Source organism: Semicossyphus pulcher, unplaced genomic scaffold, assembly GCF_022749685.1.
Source record: "Semicossyphus pulcher isolate SPU_LCO1_2020_fin unplaced genomic scaffold, fSemPul1.0.p SCAF_7, whole genome shotgun sequence".
Taxonomy (NCBI): Eukaryota; Metazoa; Chordata; class Actinopteri; order Labriformes; family Labridae; genus Semicossyphus; species Semicossyphus pulcher.
The window spans coordinates 1,329,493-1,348,982 of record NW_027211748.1 but is presented as its reverse complement, the minus strand read 5'-3'; the positions used below and the strand labels follow the sequence as shown (position 1 = coordinate 1,348,982).

At 41.4% G+C, this 19,490-nt stretch overlaps 1 protein-coding gene across 1 annotated transcript in view; it reads right to left on the bottom strand.

The window, feature by feature from the left end:
- Window positions 1-19,490, bottom strand: part of LOC138611116 (contactin-associated protein-like 2) — a 39,505-nt gene that overhangs the window by 10,034 nt on the left and 9,981 nt on the right. Inside the window, exons 2-12 of the mRNA XM_069684049.1 lie at window positions 12,501-12,611; window positions 10,564-10,757; window positions 7,449-7,596; window positions 6,642-6,845; window positions 6,301-6,485; window positions 4,734-4,877; window positions 4,206-4,464; window positions 3,567-3,716; window positions 792-954; window positions 562-668; window positions 354-473 (exon numbers count right to left, since the gene is read on the bottom strand). Of these exons, the coding sequence (XP_069540150.1) occupies window positions 354-473; window positions 562-668; window positions 792-954; window positions 3,567-3,716; window positions 4,206-4,464; window positions 4,734-4,877; window positions 6,301-6,485; window positions 6,642-6,845; window positions 7,449-7,596; window positions 10,564-10,757; window positions 12,501-12,611 (1,785 nt within the window). The remainder of the gene's footprint in view (window positions 1-353; window positions 474-561; window positions 669-791; window positions 955-3,566; window positions 3,717-4,205; window positions 4,465-4,733; window positions 4,878-6,300; window positions 6,486-6,641; window positions 6,846-7,448; window positions 7,597-10,563; window positions 10,758-12,500; window positions 12,612-19,490) is intronic.

Here is a 19,490-nt window from a genome sequence, read left to right as displayed (position 1 = left end):
GCTTTATATTTATAAAGCACCTTTCTAGTCTTCTGACCACGAGGGCGGATGTGGCTCAGCCGTAGAGATGGTCACGTCTCAATCAGAAGGTTGGGGGTTCGATTCGTGACTGCTACAGTCTACATGTCGAAGTTTCCTTGGGCAAGACACTGAACGCTATACAAGTACAGTCAATTTACCATTACCATTCAAAGCGCGATCATTGTACAGGTCAACATTGGCCCATAAACACACACATTGCCTCCTGGAGCATTTAAGGGTTCAGTACCTTGCCTTGGAACACTGTCTTACCCAGGGTTGCATGGAAATATTAAATTCATCAAGCCTGCATTCTTCTCACAGTGACATCTCACCTGTCATGTCACAACTGACTCTGAAGGGGGCGATAGGTCCACTGCCGTCTGTGTCAATCCAGTAGCTTCCTGAGCTCTTCCCCTGGTGCTTATACTCCTCACAGGACTGCTGATACATCGCTACAGAGGAGACACAGCACACAGTTCAGCTGATAGAAAGCAGTGTGTGTCCTTGAGTGTGTGTGTCCGGGTTGGTGTGTGCACTTACAGGTATGGCAGGTAGCTCCAGTATAGCCAGTGCTGCTACAGTTGCAGCTGAATGCATCCCACGTCTGTGAACAGCGACCGCCATGCTCACAGTGGTTAGGAACACACCTGACAGAAGGACGGAGGAGGAAACGCATGTGAACACAGCAGACGGAGATCTCACAGAGAACTACCACTGCATTAAGTGGACCTCCTTCTATGACAATCTTTATCATTCTATATGCTGTATACCTGTCTATAATGGCACACATATCCAGGCTGACATTTTCAAAGGTTCCAATGAGGCCCTGCTCCACAGCCCTGAGGTCAGCCAGATGGTCGTCAACGTGGATCATCTGCATGCAGCCCTGGAAGGAGCGCTGCAGTGACCGGGTGTTGGAGGGCAGGAAGTAACCTGGAGAAAAGCAGACGAGGTCAAAAGCCATAAAAACACTGCAAAATACTGACTCTTTGATTCTTTTGACATTTAGCAGTTTGCCTGTGCTGCACCTTTCTTTCACTCCCCTGAAGTCTAAAGTCTATGGCGCAGTCTGTCTCTGCTATTTAAAGGGCGCATTATGGACATACATCGGCGAGTCCACAACGCAAGTCTTTGCTTGTCACTCACACACAGCACTTCTACTCATAAGGAAAAAGCAGCAACAATAAGTAAATAGATATTTACAGCCGATCCTTCTTTGATGGTCATCACACAGAACTTCAACAAACAGAAGATCCTGTCCGATCCTGACGGCGTGTCTGGAGATTCCAAACATTAATCAAGTTACGCTGCTGTGCCTTGTGCGTAAACATTCAGTGCAAACATCTTCATCATGTATTGTACAGTGACCTGTGTGTGTTCTGCGTGTGCAGGGGCACAGTGGAAAGAGAGAAGTTAAATATGCCATCCGAGCCCAGTTTATATAAGAAGAATGCCTGAAATCTGCCGTGTAAATAGCAACACGCACCGGGCTCTTAAAGGGAATGAGAGCTGACACTCTGATTCATGTTATGCTGAAAACACGCCTATGAATAATCCAGGGACTTAAGTCAACCTCTTTGCACCTTGCGCCTCAGTTTGCACCCAGCTTGTGCGCCGTGTAACTAGCAATAGTGCATCAGACACGCCCTGAATCACTTAGCACCATGCTCTCTTATCATTCTGCATACACTCCCCTCAGGCACGCTCACTAATATTTGCCTGTAGTCATCAGCTGTTCTCATGACCTGTCAATCTTTACTTCTTTTACTTGTCTCTTCTGAGTGAAATATGTAGAGTTTTTAAAAAATATTGGAGTCAGCCCACAAAATATCAGCTTAGTATCCATCAGTGTTTTTTGTAGTAGAATATTAACATCCCTCCTGGTTTCCCTCAAAATACAGTTGGCATGACTACATTGTACTAGTACTACAGCCCTGGATGTTTCACAGTAGACTGCTTTGTAACTTAAATTGGTCATATATACTGCCATACTATTATGACCACCTGCCTAATATTGTGTAGGTCCCCATTTTGCCACCAAAACAGCCATGACCCGTTGAGGAGTGGACTCCACTAGACCTCTGAAAGCGTGCTGAGGTATCTGGCACCAAGACGTGAGCAGCAGATACTTTAAATCCTGTAAGTTGCGAGGTGGGGCCTCCATGGATCAGACAACAAGTTCAAGTCAACACCTAGAACTCGTGTTCCTCAAACCATTCCTGAACTATGTTTGCAGTGGGGCAGGGGGCATTATCCTGCTGAACGAGGCCACTGCCATCAGGGAATATCTTGTCCATGAAGGGGTGGGCTTGGTCTGCAACAATGTTTACATTGGTGGTAAAACGTGTAACATCCACATGAATGGCAGGACCCAAGGTTTCCCAGCAGAACATTGCCCAAAGCATCTCACTGCCTCCGCCGGCTTGCTTTCTTTTCATAGTGCATCCTGGTGCCATGTCTTCCCTAGGTAAGAGACGCACATGCACCTGGCCATGCACATGATGTAAAAGAAAATGTGATTCATCAGACCAGGCCTCCTTCTTCCATCGCTCCGTAGTCCAGTTCTGATGCTCACGTGCCCATTGTAGGTGCTTTCACGATGGACCGGGGTCAGCATGGGCATCCTGACCGGTCTGCAGCTATGCAGCCCCATACACAACAAACTGTGATGCACTGTGTGTTCTGACACCTTTCTATCAGAACCAGCATTAACTTTCAGCAACTGCCAACACATCAACTTTGATGAACAAAATGTTCACTTGCTGCCTAACATATCCCACTTACTGACAGGTGCCATTGTATGGAGATATTCAATGTTTATCAATTCAGCTGTCAGTGGTCAAAATGTTATGGCTGGTCGGAGTATATAAAGGGTCATGATAATAATAAGGGCAAAGTTATCGTATGTTTATATTAACCTCTGCTCACAGATTTAATGCACATTGATAATGCACATGCAATATGTGCTTCTGCTCCATACCTGCATCTAACACTACAAACAGATTTAACAGGTTATCACTGGCTTTCTCATAAAGTCAAAATAATGTTTTTCTTATTCCTTTTCATTTTAAACTCTATAAATGCTGCTTTATCATGTTTTTATTGTATGGTAGGGAAATCTTGGTTTGACGACAAACTTCTTTATAAATGTTAATGTTAATCTGATTCAATTATTTAATTCCTGAAAATAAAAATAGGCCATTGCCATCACTTAATTAAAGGGCAGGCATTATGCTCATTTCAAGCTCATAATCCATTCTGTGATACCTGTGGACTAGCTTAGCATAATTTACAGTTAAAAAGCACTGGTACTTTGTGACGTTACAAAGTGCAGCATGTAGAAAAAACTGTGAAACCTGGCGTTCACAGCAGCCTGCAGACTGAGCTGAGAAGCCTGGGGATTACTCCAACATACTTTTACCTACAGGTTTGAAACTTCACCCCCGTTTAGTCTGAACATTCAACATTGTAAAATTATATATGTCTTAAAATGTGATACAGCATACTACACCCTCTTTAAACACACTTATTTTTCAGGTAATCACCTCCAAAGAAGTAGGTCCCTCCAGTCTGGATCTGGATAGGAATGGCTGTTCTGACTGTGGATGCCTCATCCCCATCGACTGTCAGCATAGCATAGTATTCTAATGCATGCAGATGTACGCTGTGCCACTGGCCATCATTCAGTCCTGAGCCTGCAACATAAAACAGGCTCCACTTAATACAATTTAACGCTTTGTTCAGACCAAAACCAAAGATAATTTTCACCTAATTGTCTCTGGTGAGGGGCAGTTTACTCCAACAGTTTGTCCCAATAGAAAAAGATTTTGTTGTGATTTAATGCAACAGACTGGTCCAAAGTAAACCGAAATAACTACTATCATGATGCAGATTTGTAAAAAGTAAAAACTCGTGCTTTGTATGTTACAAGACAAAACATTTAAGCATATTTCAAACTGCTTGTTTTCTTTTTGGATCAACCCTTTCTGATGATCTCAGGATGTCAGGAGAATCACTAGTAGGCTTCAGACACAAATTCCAGTCTATATTCATCTTTGCACTGATTTTGTATGTAGGCAAAAAATTGGCTTTGCTTTTGATCTGAACTCACATTAACATGATATTGACGAAATGAAATAAATGAGCTTCAACTTCCATTTTGATGATCAATTTGCTGAGCTCACCTGATGAGATGTCAATGCGTGTGTTCATCCTCTGTGTCACATTCACATGGACAGTCACCTTCCCCTCTGTCAGTCCCACCTCCACCCAGCCATAAGCCAGTGTTGTGAACATCAGTAGCCCATTGGGGTTCCAGGTCCTGAAAGACAGGCTGACTGACAGGGTGTCGCTGTCACTCTGACCTGGCAGCCGCAGGAAGGATGTGGAGTTGAAGAAGACGGAGAATGAGTTGGACTCAGCACATGAGAAAGTCAGGTTACGCTATAGAGGGAGAAAAAGAAACAGAGAGGAATTTAAGAAGTGATATAGATCTCCACGTTTAAAAACCTTTGAGCCTTAACTGCACCCTTAAAGGTAGATATTTTTTACTACCTGGAAAATGTTTTAAGAAAAAGAAATTAAGGCACAAAACAGTAATTAGTTATTAGTTATGTAATAATTTACTATAAAGACAGACAAATAAAGGTAAATAAAAACACAAGAGGATCTGGCATCACACACACACACACAGAGCCAGAGAGTTGCCTTACAAAGCTGGAGACGTCCACCTTCTTCCTGCGGACCAGGTTAGTGATGTTGTCTCCGTTGTAGGTCATTCCCTCCATGCAGCCCTTAAAGTTGTCTCTTCCTCCTGAAATTGGCTTCATTGATACCGGCAGCCCTCCAAAACTGATCTGAGGACAGACAGCAGATAGGACAATATGGACTGAATCAGCTTTCAGTTAGGACTTCATAATTTTATTCTTTCTTTATTTAACAGTCGCTTAAATCAAAATTCCTATACTACTTACATACTGTATTGTATGGCTCTGCAATATGGCAGATTATATATGGCATCTCCTATATATAAGTCAGTATTTGTATTTGTCACAATTTGTATTTAATAATGCTGAATGTTTGAGAACAGCAAGTAAACTCCCGCACACTGTCCAACTTGCATAAAATACATTTATTTGCTTGCAATGTTTCAGTAGCTGAAATAAATGTCTTTTCTGCAAGTTGGACAGATTTTTTCCTCTCCTGCGCACCTGTCCTATGAAACAGATGTACGAAGTTTTTTGTTGGAAGCCTGTAGAAACATGACACTTCATTATTACACTTCAGAATAGAATGTTATAGTTTAACATACACTTAACTTTTCAAAGGCACATTTTGAATGCTGTATTCTTGTATTTGTAAAGTAAAGATAATTAAACCTGGTACAAACACTGAATAAAGAGCATTAATAATCAATGTTTATGCAACCTTCTTCAGTGAACATGACATCAGGCTGGGCTGCCAGCCAAGAGCCGCTGATGTTGTTATCTCAGCTTTAAGGTTTGGATTCCTTCACTGTTCATCGTTCACCAGGTTTGTACAAGTAGCTGTGTACTTCTCTCCAAAAACAAAAGGACCCAGAGATTAACACCTGAATAAAACAGGTTCATTGCTCTCATTGCAGGTTTTTCAGGTTCACAGGGACCTGTCCTGCACAGTTAGAAAGTAGTGGACTGGGAAAATGTTAATGTCTAGATCTAGATCTATCCATATCAAGTTCAATCAATCAAGCCTTATTTATACTCGAGAGATCATTGAGGCGCAACCCTCATTTACAATGATATCGAGTTAATAACAGATACAGATTAAAATGACAAACAACAAAGCATTAGAAGAACCAGACGACACATTGATAGAAAGGCCATTAAAATCACAAACATGGGTAATATTCTGACATTAAAGTTAAAGACAATTAAAAGGTAAACTAAAATGTGTGTGTTAGACAAAGCCTAAAATGTACTAAAATATTATTAGTATATTAGTATAAATTTAAGAAAGTTCAGTGATTAAAATGGGAAAATTAAATAAGGTTCATTTAAGTAAAACACTTACAAATAGAGGTTGGGAGGTTTAAAATCAGGTTTCTCAAAAGGTAAAAATGCATGCATTCAAGAAGGTGCTGTATCTTGTTCCAGGACTCAGGTGCAGAAAAACAAAAAAGCAGTCTACACCGTTGGTATGTGCTTAAAAGGACCACCATGGTGCACAGAGCTTTTAACTGGGAGCCACATCCCAAACTGTGACATAAACATCAGACAACAACACCCACAGACTCTTTACCTCGTGGTCGAGATCCAGGTGGTCAAATTCTCCATTGGTCCTGAACTGTTGAGTGTGATGGTCCAGGGTGAAGTTGACGTTTCTACGGTAACGCTCTATAACAACTGAGTGCCAGTGGTCATCATCCAGTAAGCTCCCACTGGTCACAGAGGTGTGACCCTGAATGGAACCATACTGGTTGCTGCCTGAGGAAAAGCAACAAATCACACGTTCATCATGTTGTTTCTGACAGCAGGGGATAATACAGCTTTTAATTTTAACAGAATAGATGAGATTGTCTCTGGAGAACACTTTTACAGGGCTTTGCTGTCCTTGAAACCACACAGACTTTATGGGGCTACCTAGGTTGATGCTGAGCTGTAGTCTGGCCCTGCGGAGCTCCAGGGAGATGTAGTCTCCCTGCTGTCCCTCTCCGTGGAGCAGTACTCCATCTCCAGCTGTGGTTCTGAACTTCAGAGTGATGACATCCTTTACAATCTTTATCTTCCTACTCCTGAAGCGGTGGGAGATGATGCCGTGACCATCAAAACTGATCACATCTGCCCCTGTAAAAAAAACACAACAAGGAGATTCTATTTTCTGCCAACAGACGAGAGATCCGGGACAGTTAAATGTGGTGGCAGTAAGTATAAAGACTTCAGCACTTGCAAAGAAGCATATGAGTTTTAATAAAAAAAAAACAGCAGCTGAAAGAAACAAACACGTTTCAGCCCAAGGCATTTGTCAGCTGGTGGCTGTGACCTCCTCAGGATAATGTGTAATTAGTTTCTTTTTTTTTTCGTGATCATCACAGCTGTAAGAAGTGCGTGACTGATGGTTTGACAAGTAAGGAGGTCAACATCATGGAACCTATTTTGTCAGGATAAACCAGTAGTGATTAATCATCTTGTTTTTAAGGTGGTTTCATACAAACGTAAAAGGACAAACAATCCTGAAAGACCGAATAAATGATAAGTCAAGTCTCCTTCTATTAAACATAAAGCAATGTAAACATAAAGCAAAGAAGTAACACATAATAACATGAAAAAGTTCATGTTCTTTATCATTCATTTGATGGCAAGCAGTTGGATTTGGAGTTAATGTTCTGTCTGACACCAAAGATCATTGTTCCATAATCAGTTGTCCCTCTGTTGTCCACATGTACTCACAGTATGAGCAGCCGTAGAGCTCCAGGCGTAATCCAATGCGTCCCTCTCGGCTCCAGTCCACTGGGATGAAGCGAATATAGCGAGCCAGAACAGTGTGCTGCAGCTCATACCGAACCACACCCTCACTGTTAACGTTCCCCTCAAACGTCTGAAACACAGAATACAAACACGCTGCAGGTGGTGCTTCACATGGTCTGTGTTACTCCTAACAATTCAAATTTCCATACAACAAGAGTAGGTCAAAGTCTCGAATATGACTGGACAGTATCACTGTGCTTTTTTGTGGCCAGTTGTTACACAGATTGTGTGGGGTAGTGTCTATAATTTCACTAATATTTCCCACAAATATTTGTTGTTGTGCGTGCAGCAGAAAATCACATGAATTAAAGCTGCATTTGAGTCAAAAAATGTTGTAAACACAGACACAACAATACACAAGCTAGATGTTTGATTTGAAAGAGAACTCAAATTATAATTATAGTTATCCTATTTCAACTATCTAAGAACTTCCCCTGCTTTTTCTATCTGTGAGATGTCTCTGGTTTCTGGTTTATCTAGTTCACTCTGTTTTTTTCAGAGAGATAAGATTAGATAGATTGTTTAGATCGTTATTAAGGAGGTTTTAATCATTCACTCTCCCTCATGCCTCTCAGAGCATGGAAGCATACATGTCTATACTATACAGAGTATAGACAGGCTATTGTTTCCAATGAGGTGGGTGTGTTTGTGCTTTTAGGTATAGGACAGAAAAGTAGATACAAACGAAATCTTGGTAAAGTAGCCTAACTTAGTTTAGCCCTCTGAGCTATGGGCTCGGCTGGTTCCTATGAGTATCTGAGCTGTTTCGGTAGCTGATTGTGGGCGGAGACTGAAAGTTCACCATGCTGTGTGTGAGCAAACAGAGGATAAACCCAATTTTGATCTCATTGCAGCTGAACCTTTATGTGGAATCTTGAGTCACGGTTTGTAACTAACATTCCCCATGGCTGCAATCCAGCCAAAAAGCAATGAGAGTAAAAATATATATATAAATAATTTGCCAAATGTATGTTTTTCAATCATCACTTAAAAGATAATAAAGATTTTGAAATATATTTTTCACAATTTTCTTTAATGGACTGTTGGATAGTAAAACAGAAATAAAAACAGGAAACACCTTTTACTTCTTTCAGTACCTTTGCTTGACTGAAAGGTTTGGCTGTAAGGATCCAACTCAACATGTGTGACTGGTTGAACGGGTTGGATTTCTGTCTGATTTGTGTCATTCTCACACCGACAACTTAGAAGATCAAGGTCGATCTAATGAGGTGATTGTTGCAGGTTTTTTTAGCCAAATCTCTCAGTCAAACCTCCATCAACTGCAAAACTTCAGAGAAATTCCTCCTTCCACAGAAGTGCAGATGCCTACTGACTTGAAGAAATTTCCCCAAACCTCCCGAGCTTCCAGGATTTGCTCTGACATTGTGCTGCTATCTGAATTAAATGTTCAATCTTCTGCCATTGATTGTTCATAAGTAAAAAGTAACTGATCAGCGTAACACAGACACTCCACTTCCGGAATGATTTGCTTGATTACATGACAATAAAAAAACATTTTAGGTAGAAATGCAGTGTTCACAAGCTTGTTGCATAACTTGATATCTGAGCTTGCCATCATTTATTCAATGCAGGCTACTCAGAAAAAATGATAATCTCATGTCATTGATTGCTTGTCATTGTCATTAAGCAATGTTTGTTTATTGTATCTACAGAGTACCTGTCATTATCTATAGATTGCGGTGAACACCAACATTTCTTGGTAAGATAAACTCCAACGGTTGTTCTCCCTGCATGTGAGCAAGAGACAGACATATTTTCATGACTTGTGTTTGTTTGCATTTACATAAAGATATTTGAGGAATATAAGAGAATCTAGGTGCCATTGTCTGCTGTGAAATGACAACGTTTAACAACTTTATTGCAGGAGTACAAAGATATACAAGGTCCATTTAAAGTGATGAGACTGAAAGTTTCACTGGAATTTTAAAGGGATTTTGTTCTCTGGTATATGGCAAGTAGTGTTGGCTAAACTATGAAGCCCAATTTCTTCCTTTATACCAAAGGGTAAACGGGACATCCAGTGAGGATTACACTTAACATTATCTCTATTTAGGGGCAGGGACATAGATTTCCAAAAAGGGAAGTGTTCTGGTTTCTGTTTGAACTACGCTTGTAGTCCGAGTAATAATGACCAATCACATATCAGCAGGCTGCGGCGTATGCAACAAAAACAGTCCGTGAGGAGAGCAAAAGCAGGCGGAACGTAATCCTCCGTAATGCCATCCCAGCTCCCATCAGCGAGATCCGACGGCGGTTTACTCTTTATTAATCTTTATAAACAGACATCTGCATATAAGTTCAGCTAACAATGTGTTCTAGAGCTAAAATTTAATTTGAGATGAATTCCCTTGACGCTGTGTCACTGTTCAGCGACTTCTACGAATGCATCAGATCGATCTGACCTCAGATCAACAAAGAGCATTTTAAAAGTTTTCTTCTCCTCTTGACGACAGACCTGACAAAGCTTGAATTTGTATTTCTTACAAATCTGCATCATGATGTTGAAATTTCAGTGAAGGTAAGACCCGCTAATAACAAGTACATCACAAGAAAACGTTTTGTCTTTCTGTAACAATGCAGCACGCGGGAAAGGAAGTCTTGGCAGGAAGTCGATTATCGCTTACCGCCGGGCACATTCACCGATGTCCCCAGAGGCTATATCGTCTCAGACTGTAGCTGATGGGATCCAAGATTGCACTTAACATAACTATTATACATACTGTTACTGATTAATGCTGTACTACTGTGCAAGTTTTTTAATTGTATTTTATTATTAATGCTTTGTGCAGGCTTCATTTAATAATGTCACATTTTCCTATGTTTGTGTTTATTTTTTTGTTTTAAATGATTATTCTGAAAAGCATACATGTAAATGTGTTGAAATGGGCAGAAGAAAGTGTCTGTGTCTGAGTTATAAAAACTATGTTGAAGAACTGTCAAAAATATGTTGAGTATTATGTGGTTTTACAGAGGTAAAAGAAAAGATGACATTACAAAGCATAAGACTTTTTCTTACCCAGATGTTTCCATCCTGTAGATAGGGCCTCCAGTTTTTCTGGGTGTCACTGTAAAGCAGCCGATACTTGCTGGTCCAGTCAGAGCTACTGTAGCGACCCTGTGTGGCTATAGCAACCACCTGCTTTCTTGAACCCAAGTCCACCTGTAACCACTGTTGATGGTCTGTTTCCAAGGGCGACCAGCCTCCAGCACCTAGTTTTGCCGGTGTGGTAGGATTGACAGGATGAATGATGGGAGGAAGAGAAAGGGAAGAAGATGGGGAAAATTGGATCTGGAGGATTTGGAGCAAAAATTATCATAAGTTTCCTCAGTTTAAAGCACAGGTGAGAATGTATTGTTTCTGTATTGTGTACAGAAACAAAACATATACATACATAACAATATGTATTGTTGTTTCTTTAAGAGGTCCATGGTCCTCACAGGGAGCCTACCCAGTTTCATCAATCTAGGCACTGTAACTGTGCGGTTTGTAAATGGTAACTTATCTAGCGCCCACAGACACTTCGACATGTGGATTGTAACAGTAAGAGATCAAACCCTCGACCTTCCAATAGAGAGATGACCATCTCTACCACTGAGCCACAGCCACCCCAACAGAATGAGGATATCCTTTACTACTCATGCCTTTTCACTACAATAATCCATTAGAAGGAAAAACACGAAATGAAAAAGCATTTCACAGGATACTGGAAATAAACTGCACAAGTGTGGCCTCTCTGCTGATGACCTAAGAAAATCAGTCCAAATTCAAGAAAATCAGCAGCTAAGTTTATGGTGTTTCACTCAATGACTTCCACTTGACTGGTCCACTTTTAACGAAAGCCCTCTTGGAGGGCTCCTTTCCTTTTCACACATCCCTGCCACAGAAGACCGTTCAAACCCAATTCAAGACTGCCACCATCCTCCCTGTACATTCAAAGTCTGTAATGTCTAATCTTAACATGTGCCATCAAATTAAGCTAAGTTTTACAGACAGAGATGCTGAACAAGTCAACAACTTTAAGGTGGTTATAAAAGATTTTGAAAACTGCAGCAGTTGCAGGTTGCAGATGGTGCAGCTGCAGCAGCAGCAGCTCACGGCTTCCAGCTCTCACACTGCAATTTCTCCAGGAATTGCCCATTGTAGTGATTCTCTCATGTTTGATAAGTATGACACTTTCATGAATGTTTTCCTCATCTGGTACACAAAGATCAGAAAGGTTTTGTTAAAAACAGATTAGTCGGTGATAATATGCGCAAACTAATATTCTACCCCACAGATGCTGAGAAAGCGTTTTACCACATTAACGAGAAATATCTATTTAGAACTTGGACTTGGAAGAATTTGGACTTGGTCATAAATTATGAAATACTACTGGATCATCCGTCATCCGCACAGATCGCTCCCCACGGTTCGGCACGCATTTGGTGGAAAGAGGGAAAAGAGTTCATGGAGTGGCTGCTGCAAGACCGCGTTGGGAAGTCAGTTTAAAGTTGGGTATTCGACTGACGCTCACCAAAGTCAATCAAAAATCCAATCTGAAACTTGCTTCACCGCGATGCTAAACCTAACTTGAGAACGACGATGACGATTCTACAGATCAGATCCCAACTCCCAAGTTTCTTGGAGAAATAAACCTTCCTGAGATAACTAATAAGGAAAATAAACTAATAACAATAATGAAAAAGAAAAAACATATAGACAGTAAAATCTACAAGATTTTAAATGGTGTGAATAATAATATGAATACTTCCTTGGAGAAGACCTGGGAGAATGACTTAGAACATAAATCATGATATTTGACATCAATTTGGCAGAAAATACATGAAATATCAAACATTTTAAGTTTATTAATTTTAAGTACTTAATATACCCAACAAAAACTCAAACTTCTGAATTTGAACAATAATGAAAAGTGTTGGAAATATACAGCTCTATACAATACAAAAGCATACCTTGTTTACGACTGAGTTTGGCGTGGCCAGCTTCATATCCTCGGGCAAACACTGATGAAGAGGTAAAGGTGCTGAAGGGAAGAGGAGTGGCCAAACTGTCCTCACACTTCCCTGAACAAGAGAAAAAAACAAGACACAGATGATTATCAATTATTAGCTCAGTCTGCAGAAGCGCACTGACTTTGCTGAGCCCACAACTTTTCCTGTAGCAACACCAGCAGGGCGGACAACACTTTTGTTGAACAATCTTCCTGTAAACATATTAAACATAAAAGGACTACTGACTGGTGTCCCTGGGGGAAACAAGAATAAAGTACTGTAAGACACAACAATCACTGCAAAGTTTTAACTCCTTTCTTCTAAAAACATAACTAGTTATTTATTGTAGAAACAAAGCTTGCGAGAATCTCAGCCCCCTGAGAGTTTGTGAAACATAAAATTAGAACTCTTGGCAAATATGAATTCAATAAATTGTTCCATTTACAAAAACTGCATAGACTTATTTGGGCCCCCAGGACACCAACATATTGATTTATTTCTTTTAAGCACTGGTTAAAACAGAAAGAGAAAACAATGATATGAAGTCATTAGCAAAGTAATGATTGACACTGGTCATTGTGTGCACACTTACGTGGGCTAATTTAACATCTTTAGGTCCATATCTATCTACAGTGCTGTGCTAGTGTTTTGGTAGGGGCTTACATTTTTCGGTGGTGGCTGTGTCAAACCTGCTCTTAAACTTTAAGTTCAAGTAATTCTTTGGCCGTTGTACCCTCAGTAAATTTCACTTCTGTAAGGGTGAAGTGGCACTTCGAAAGTAGTCACCAAATTGCACCACACAAAGTGCGCCTGTAGATGACACGACCACAATGTGTCTCTTCTCAAGAAAATGTAAACACAGTTATTTTTCAACGAAGTTGTTTTTCTGGGTAGGACATTCTCAGGCAGACATGTAAAAAGGCAGCTTAAAACATAAACTTACAAAATCATACTGTACCATCAGACTAATGTAACACTTCTTAAGTTGTTTATGTGTCTATAATGATCATGTTAATGCTGCTGAATAACTGTGTATCATTAGTGGTAACAAATTGATAACGGACAAAATAGTCTTTAAAAAATCATCTTTACAACAAGACTAATCTTCAGTTTGTCCTGAAACAGATAAAACATCTACTCTGTTTCCTTGTTATTGCAAATATTCATTTTCTAAAGCAGCCTATGTGTGTTTGTATGATTCTATAGATCGGCCTTTGTTCTCGACACATTCACAAGAAATAATATGAGATGGAGTTCAGGGTGGGGGAGGGGTCACAGCTGTGTGTGCGTGTGTGTGTGTGTGTGTGTGTGTGTGTGTGTGTGTGTGTGTGTGTGTGTGTGTGTATGTGTGACAGGTGCAGGGCATGGTAATGAGCTCCCTCATATGCATTACAAAACAACAAGCCAAGCACGTTTAAAGCAGTTTAATGGAACAAGAAGGACAGAATCCAAAATATTGAAGTTGATTTCGAGGTTTATTTCTTTTGTTATTCAATTAAAAAAAAGAAATCAAATCAAATCATCACTTTGCGGTTGTAAACCAGCTTACAGTTTACATGGATCAGTGTAAAGCTTAAAGCAAAACAATGGCATGTGTAAGCCTACATTAAACAGGGGCCTACGAAACCAGTTCAACATACCCAGGGTATCTTTTGGTGATCTGGCTTCAGTAACCCTGACAAAGGAGATGGCACAAGTGGTCACAGGACGCTGGTTATCAATTGGATAAATCAACCCAGGGTTTCCATGAGCGTGTCCACATAAAGGGCAGCTATTTGCAGTGTAAGACCAATCAGACATAGGGACAGTCTGCCGTCAGCTGATCGGCATATTTACAAACATGATATTAGAAAAATACGAAGAAGTTACATGTAATTCAGACTATACTCCACTCAGATGCAGCTGCTGAATTAAGTCTATAATATCACTGCTCCATCATTACGATATATTGACTACAATAACAATCTTGCACAGATGTATTTATGAGGCGTTTATGACATATTTAGACTTATTCTCTCAGCTGTATCAAACAGACTTATAGAGCAAATAAAAATAAATATAAAACCACAATTGAAAGTGTTTTAAAGCTTACTTTCATGTCTTATAAATATAACAAGTACAAGGCTTCAGTGCTGGGATCAATGTATGTTGCTGTATATCAGTAAAGCTCGATGAATATCTTTAATAACTATATTTCATAAAATCAGACAGTAAAGCAGAAATGTTGCACCACTCTCTCTCCCTCTTCCCATTCACCATCTGCTCACAGAGCTCCTGAATCAAGAGACCTGATTGGTCAGTAGGTGGTGATTAATACAGGTTGATCTCTTCTCTCGAACATAACCTGCTCTGGTGCAGGTTAGGTGATCACCATGGTGATCTAACTCAGGAAGAAGTGAATCACCTTCGTAGTACTGAAAACTCGGTGTTAACACTGAAGTTACCTCAATAACCACAAATCCGGCTTCGTAGTATACACCCCAGCAGAGGCTCCTTGAGAGGACTTTAGGTGACAATGACCTTTGACACTCAAAACATAATCAGTTCATCACAGGGTCCAAGTGGACGTTGGTGCCTAACTCAATATTTCCTTCAGGTGTTCCTGATATCTGACTGAACAGAAGGTAATTGGGAAAATGCCAGGACATTATGTCACGGTGGATATTTCAGCTTTTGTGTATAAAATGTCGTCACTTCATGATTTTATCCTGTTAGATATTTGTGTGAAATTGTGTCATAATTAATGTATGAATGAGTTTTACGGTATGGCCAAAAATGTAAGGGGTCATGGGGACCGCTGACCTTTAAGCACAAAATCATAATTAGATCATAATTGAGTTCAAGAGGACATTTGGGCCAGATTTAAAGAAATTCCCTTCAGGCTTCCGAGGTTTCATGTTGGAATGGGACAGACGGACAGACATACGTACAGGCAACCCAAAAGAATGCCTCCTGCCACAGCTGTTATGAATTCAGTGACGAAATTGTATTTAGATATCATTATGCGAGTTCAAAGTGTGTTCAGCAAACTTAGCATGCATCAAAGAAATCTCTTTGGATGTGTGGATACTTTCTTTATACTATGAAATCTTCCATAATGGAAAAATGTTACAGTCTTGTACAGCCACCTTTCATATACAGTTAGTGATTGTTTCAAAAAACACAACTAGCAACAACTTTTGGGACTTTCTTAGACCAGTGAAATATATTATTCCCATGTGTGCTGCTCAGAGTAATTGCAGTTCGCGGCTCCTCTGCCAACAGCTCTGAGTTGCTATCTCTTCTCTTGTCTCATGCGCAGGCAGTCAGGAGCCGGCAGGGCTTGCCTGGGGCAGCAGGCAAGAAGAGGATGATGCCAGTCGGGCAGCTCGCTCGCCGCAGCAGTGGGAGTTCAATTGTAATGAGTTTCTATGGCTCTCGCTCTGAAACTCTCTCTGCATTGAATGAGGTGCGGTTTTAGTTTTTAGTTTAGATTTTAGTTTAACTTAAGCACCACGATGGCCCCTCATAATTCAAGGATTCAAGGATTCAAAGGCTTTATTGTCATATGCAAAAAAATAACCAAGTTATTCTGTGCAATGACATTTTTCTTTCCCTGTGCCTCTACCTGACCGCTTATCATATCATCATCATAATTCTGACAGGATGTCAGAGAATTATGATGTTTAACTTCCTAACACTAGCGCTAATCAGCTTAGAATATCAAATTAAAACTACTAATGACAAGATTTATTTAATCAAAGCAAATATTTCAATAAAAATACAATCAATAAAAATAAATTGTGTTTTTTCTTTCTTTTTTTTTGCCATATATTAAATGGCAAAATATTTCTCAATCTACCTGTTTATAAGATAAGATAAGATAGACTTTATTGATCCCTCATTGGGGGGAATTCTCTTCACATTCAAAATGCACTAAAAATGCAGAAGTATATGTACCAAAGTAATGATATTACACTGTAATATGTTACAATGGATATGCTATAGGAAAACTAAGTAGCTGCCATGTAGTGCCATGTGGATGAGTTACAGAGTATTGTGATCAGACTGTGATGCTGATGTTATGGAGTCTGACTGCAGATGGGCTGAATGACCTGCGATAGCGCTCCTTTTTGCAGGATGGGTGTCTCATTCTGCTGCTGAAGGAGCTGCTGAACGGTTAATTCACACATTAAGCATGGTGTATGCGTGACTCGCGCCGTCAGGTTGTTCACAAGGCTGCGTGTCGGCTGCGTGTCGGCTGCGTGTCGGCTGCGTGTCGGCTGCGTGTCGGCTGCGTGTCGGCTGCGGGTCTCAGCTGGGCTGATCCTGCCAGCCCTGTCTTTCTACATGAGTTTTACATTAATAAAGGCCATAAACAATATAAATATGTTCGCTTTATAAATGTAATTTAGATTGATTATATACAGGAATATATATACAACGAAGAGGCATCTGTGCAACTGTAAATAATAATAAGGCTTATAGAAATATACATTAATCACTCTTCACTTTATATGGCTGTTTGGCATATCCTGGGATAGTTTCGGGTCTTTGTTTTAAATGTTTCCGTGGGTTGGTCTTAAAAGAAAACGATCTTATTTACTTTAGAAACGGGAAATCCATTAACACAAAGCAAAAACAACCGTATGAGCCAAGGCGGAGAAACAGAGAGCGAGCGAGGGAGAAAGAGGGAGAGATCGCACCTGAATTATCTTTATTAACATATATACTTATGGCCTGCAGGAGACTTATGACTACGTTTTTATTTCAAAGAATATTAAGCAGGAACCGCAATAAGGAGCCTGTGAGTGACTTTATCGATCAAATAACTTCCTGGAAAAGTTACAAATAAAACACTTCAAAATAAAAGCATTGTGTACTGCTGCATTGTGCATTGTTGACATACTTTACTCTCCATGCCTGTGACCTTTACTGCAGAAAGAGATGTTAATAATGCTGTCAGAGATCAATAGGACTCATCACAATTCATTTTCACCATCTATTTTGGCCGAGAGCCGCGTGCAGACATCACGCACACGCCACGTTTCATGTGTGAACTAGCCCTAAGGCCCCAACAGTCTCATGCAGGGGGTGAGAGGGGTTGTCTATGATAGATGTCAGCTTGGCTAACATCCTCCTCTCACCCACCTCCTCAATTGAGTCCAGAGGACAGTCAAGGACTGAACCGGCTCTCCTGACCAGTTTGTTCAGTCTCTTCCTGTCCCTCTCTGTGCTCCCTCCTCCCCAGCAGACCACTGCATAGAAGACTGCAGGAGCCACAACAGTGTCATAAAATGTCCATAACAGAGTCCTGCACAACCCAAAGGACCTCAGTCTCCTCAGCAGGTGCAGACGACTTTTGCCCTTCTTTACAAGATATCTGTGTTGTGTGACCAGTCCAGTTTGTTATTAAGGTGAACACCCAGGTATTTGTAGGTCTCCACCCTCTCAATATCCAATCCCTGGATGTTCACCGGTGCAGTCTGGGGTTTTTCCTGCGGAAGTCGATCACCATCTTCTTCACCTTGCCGGCGTTGAGCTGAAGATGGTTAAGCTCACACCAGTCAACAAAGTCTGTAATGACCTCCCTGTAATCCTGTTCGTTCCCCTCAGATACACATCCGACGATGGCTGTATCATCGGAGAACTTCTGGAGGTGACAGAGTAGTAACTGTAATCCGATGTGTACAGGGGTAAAAAAAAAGGGGGAGAGCACTGTCCCCTGTGGGGCTCCTGTGCTGCAGACCACCATGTCAGACACACAGTCCTGAAACCTCACATGCTGTGGTCTGTTGGTGAGGTAGTTGATAGTCCATGCAGTCAGGTGACAGTCTACTCCCGCTCTTTCTAGCTTCCCCCTGAGCAGTGAAGGCTGGATTCTGTTGAAGGCACTGGAGAAGTAAAAGAACATGACCCTCACAGTGCTGTCAATGTTTTCCAGGTGAGTCAGGGATCTGTGAAGAAGGTAGATGACTGCGTCATCCACTCCAATGCCGGGCTGATATGCAAACTGCAGGGGGTCCAGATTTGAGCTCACCAGGGGGCCGAGGTTGTTGATCCTCTCCGTGGTCTTCATTAGGTGAGAAGTGAGGGCCACAGGTCTGAGTGGTTGGGCTCCCTGGGATGTGTAGTCTTCAGGACTGGAACCATGCAATAATCCTTCCACAGAGTTGAACCTCTTCAGACTCAGGTTAAAAATGTCGCAGAAGCACCTGACAGAGCTTGTCTGCACAGTCCTTTGAGAGTCTGGAGCTGATGCCATCAGGACCTGCTGCATTTCTCGCCTTGATCTTCCTCAGCTCACTTCTCACCTGATCAGCTGTTATGGAGAGACCGGGGTTGGAGGAGAAGGAGAAGAGCGGGGGCTGTGGGCAGAGATGAAGTGACTGGGAGTCTGGCTGGTCTGTGCTCTGATGGTGGGGCGAGGAGTGGGAGCAGAGTCAAATCTGTTGAAAAACAGATTGAGTTGGCTTGCCCATTCCCGGTCTCCTGCTTCAGGCCCCCTGTCATGGCCTTTGCTGTGACCTGCGATGGTTTTTAGTCCTCTCCAGACCTCCCTTGTGTTGTTCTGCTGGAGCTGCTCCTCAATTGTAGCCTTGTAGCTGGCCTTGCATACCCTGATTTTCTTTTTTAACACCCCCAAGTCAGTGGTGTCGAAGCAGTCCTGCAGCGCCTCAGTGGTTTCCTGAGACCACTTCTTCACATACCTTTTGGTGGGGGGTTGTTTTCTTCACCATAGGTATGTAAATGGCCTGCAGCCTCACCAGGTTGTGATCTGAGCAGCCCAGTGGGGGGAGGGGTGAAGAGCTGTATGCATCCTTGGTGTTTGCATACGATAAGTCCAAAGTTCTATTGTCTCTGGTGTGGCAGTCAACATACTGGGTGAATGTGGGGAGAGTGGCAGACAGCGATGCATGATTAAAGTCCCCTGATATGAGGACGAGGGCCTGAGGGTGCGATGTTTGCAGC